Source organism: Pteropus alecto, unplaced genomic scaffold (assembly GCF_000325575.1).
Source record: "Pteropus alecto unplaced genomic scaffold, ASM32557v1 scaffold40, whole genome shotgun sequence".
Classification (NCBI taxonomy): domain Eukaryota; kingdom Metazoa; phylum Chordata; class Mammalia; order Chiroptera; family Pteropodidae; genus Pteropus; species Pteropus alecto.
The window spans coordinates 16757435-16760030 of record NW_006431919.1 but is presented as its reverse complement, the minus strand read 5'-3'; the positions used below and the strand labels follow the sequence as shown (position 1 = coordinate 16760030).

Genomic DNA, 2596 nt, shown 5'->3' with positions numbered 1-2596 from the left:
GCCTCGGTTCCCCCCCAGCCCGGCTGGGGGGCCGGGGCGCCGCGCCGCGTTGGGGCGGCGATCCTTGGTGACCGTGCGCGCTTGTGGTTCACACCAGAGAGGTGACGGCAGGGACTTTGGAGCTATCCTCCTCCCAGGGCTGCAGATTCTGCAGAGCAAATAGCGATGAGTTGTGCAGACAGAGAGGGTCGGGCTGGATGGAGTCGTTGAGGCTCTTTTGGAAGGCGTCGTGTTGCAGCTGCAGCATGAGCCGGCTCGCCTGCTGCCGCTCCGCCTCCCGCTCCTCCGCCGTCTGCCGCCTGCACCCGGGGAGGGAGAGGGACAGCACCGTCATGCACCCGGTTTTTTTGCCCCCAGCCCTCTCGGGAGCCTGGGCCAGCCCGGAGCCTCGAGGCGTAGAGCCCGCCTGCCTCCCGGTTCGCGCTGTGTGCCCGAGGCCCGCGCGTCCCAGGAGTGGGTTAGGGCTCTTGTTTTTGTTGTCTACTGGGCGGTCGCCGGGAGGGGACTCCGCCCGCTGCCCACCTGCACGCCCGGGTATTGTGACTTCGCCAACAACAAAGATTGTGTCTTTTTCGGGATAACAAGGGCAGGGCGTGTGTGTAGTTGACTCGGCAGCTGGGTGACCCGGCTCCGCGGGTGGGCGGGTTGGCTCCGCATCGCCCGCGTGGGGTCCCCGGGCGGGGTCAGCCTCCTCCAGTTCTCCCGGGCCCTGTCTCCAACCCCTCTTTCAGGATCGCTTCGCCGTTCACGGGTTGGATGGAAACAGGGATCGGATAAACACGGGGCTGCAGTCTGGATGGGGAGCTACAGGGGCCCGTAGCTCGCAAGGATGGTCGGACGTCCGAGAGGGCGGGCAGGAGGAAGGACGCGAGCGCGAGAGGCCCCGGTGGGTGGGAGGAAACGGAGAGAGAGCAGGAGATAGAATAACACACGGAGAGAGTTGGATGGAGCAGAACAACGCGGGGATGGGCATGGAGGCGCCGAGGCGCAGGAGAGTGGGGAGAGAAGCACAGGCCGGCGGGAAGGAGAGAAGGGAGGTAAAATCGGGGAAGGAGCGGGGAGGCGCGGCCCTGGCGGGGCGGGCAGGGGTAGCAGCGGATGGGCATAGCGCGAGGCTGCAGCGTGGGGCGGGCGCAAGGTGGGACGGGCCGGGGCTCTCACCGCCACTTGGTCCTCCGGTTTTGGAACCAGGTCTTGACCTGCGCGTCCGTCATTTTGAGGGACTTGGCGAGCGCCGCCCTCTCGGCCGAGGCCAGGTACTTCTGGCGGTGGAAGCGCTTTTCCAGCTCGCAGATCTGCACCCGAGAAAAGGACGTGCGCGGCTTCTTACGCTTGGGCGGCGTCCGGTTCTGGTAGGGGTGGCCGATGCGCCGGGTCACCGTGAACGGAGTGAGAGCCGCCGCCGCTGCGGATACACACGAGGCCCCCTGAGGCCCAGCCCGGCTCCACTGCCATTTAGGCCCCGTGCCGATCTACGCCGCCCGGCGGGGCGCAGAGTGCTCCGCTATTTCGCTGGTCCCTCCCGTCCCCAGTGGCATCACGCCGCTTGGGAGATGACCCCCCTCTTCCCCAGGCACAGGCTTATTTCCCGGAAACTCCCTTGATCTTCCTCCCCCTGCGGTTGCCCTGGGCCCTGGGCGCTGAGGCCTCCGCCGCGCTTGGGCCTCCCGAATCATTTCACCGAGTGAAGCAAATAGGGCGCGGCGCCTCTGGCCCTGGGAGGGCCGAGGCCCGGCGCCTGTCGTTGGCCCTGCTCACCTGTGAAGCGATCTTTCACGAATCGGCGGCTGCTCTCCATCCAGGGGAAATTGAGGCCGCCCAGGCTGGAGACCGTGGGCACCGAGGGCATGGCGGGCAGCGCGCTTGGCAGGGGCGGCGGCACGGCCCCCGGCAGCGGCCTGTGCGCCGGCACCCGGATCACTCCGGCGGGCGCCAGGCTCAGGTTCACACTGTAAGATCCCGCGTCCTCGAAGGGCGCGCCGAGGCCGGCAAAGGAGGCGGGCAGAGACGGGTATGCGGCGCCCGGACGGCCCCCGGGGGGCCCTCCCAGGTAGCTGGCGCCGTCGGGGCCCCGCGGGGCTGGTGCGCTGTCCTGGTCCGGGCTGTTGAGGATCTGGTCGATGCCGAAGCTGATGGGCTCGTGCGGGTGAGGGGTCTGAGCGCTGGCGGGCGCCTCCATCCTGGGCGGGCGGAAGGGCTGGGCTGGGCTGGGCGGGGAGGCGGCTGGGTCCCCGTTACGGCGCGGCCATGGAGCGCCCGGCGCCTCTCGTCGCACTGAAACTTTGCCAAGAGTGCGCGGGCCCGACAGGCTCTGTGTCATCTTTCTTGAACCGAACCTGGAGTTTCCGCTGCTAATTCCTCTCCCGCTGCAGCCATTGGCTGCGATCAACAAGCCTCTCTCCTCCCATTGGCTCCCGGCTTTCAATAAAGGCCTAATTCATGGAAATAGGAGCTTAGGGACTGTTCCAAGGTGACATCATTTTAACAAACGAACAATAGGTCAAATTTATTAGCCGGGATAATGGGCGGCGGATATTAGCGCCCGAACCGCAGCCTCCCAAACCCGAAATCTAACGAAGCTGCAATTAGCAGACGC

General features: G+C 66.7%; 1 protein-coding gene across 1 annotated transcript; it reads right to left on the bottom strand.

The window, feature by feature from the left end:
* Positions 1 to 6: 6 nt before the first annotated feature.
* TLX3 (T cell leukemia homeobox 3) lies at positions 7 to 2308 on the bottom strand. Its single transcript, XM_006906511.3, has 3 exons — positions 1759 to 2308; positions 1162 to 1405; positions 7 to 299 (listed from the first exon to the last, which is right to left on the bottom strand). The coding sequence occupies exons 1-3, from the start codon at positions 2177 to 2179 to the stop codon at positions 89 to 91; spliced, it is 876 nt and encodes a 291-aa protein (XP_006906573.1). The 5' UTR covers positions 2180 to 2308; the 3' UTR covers positions 7 to 88.
* Between the last annotated feature and the right edge of the window lie 288 nt (positions 2309 to 2596).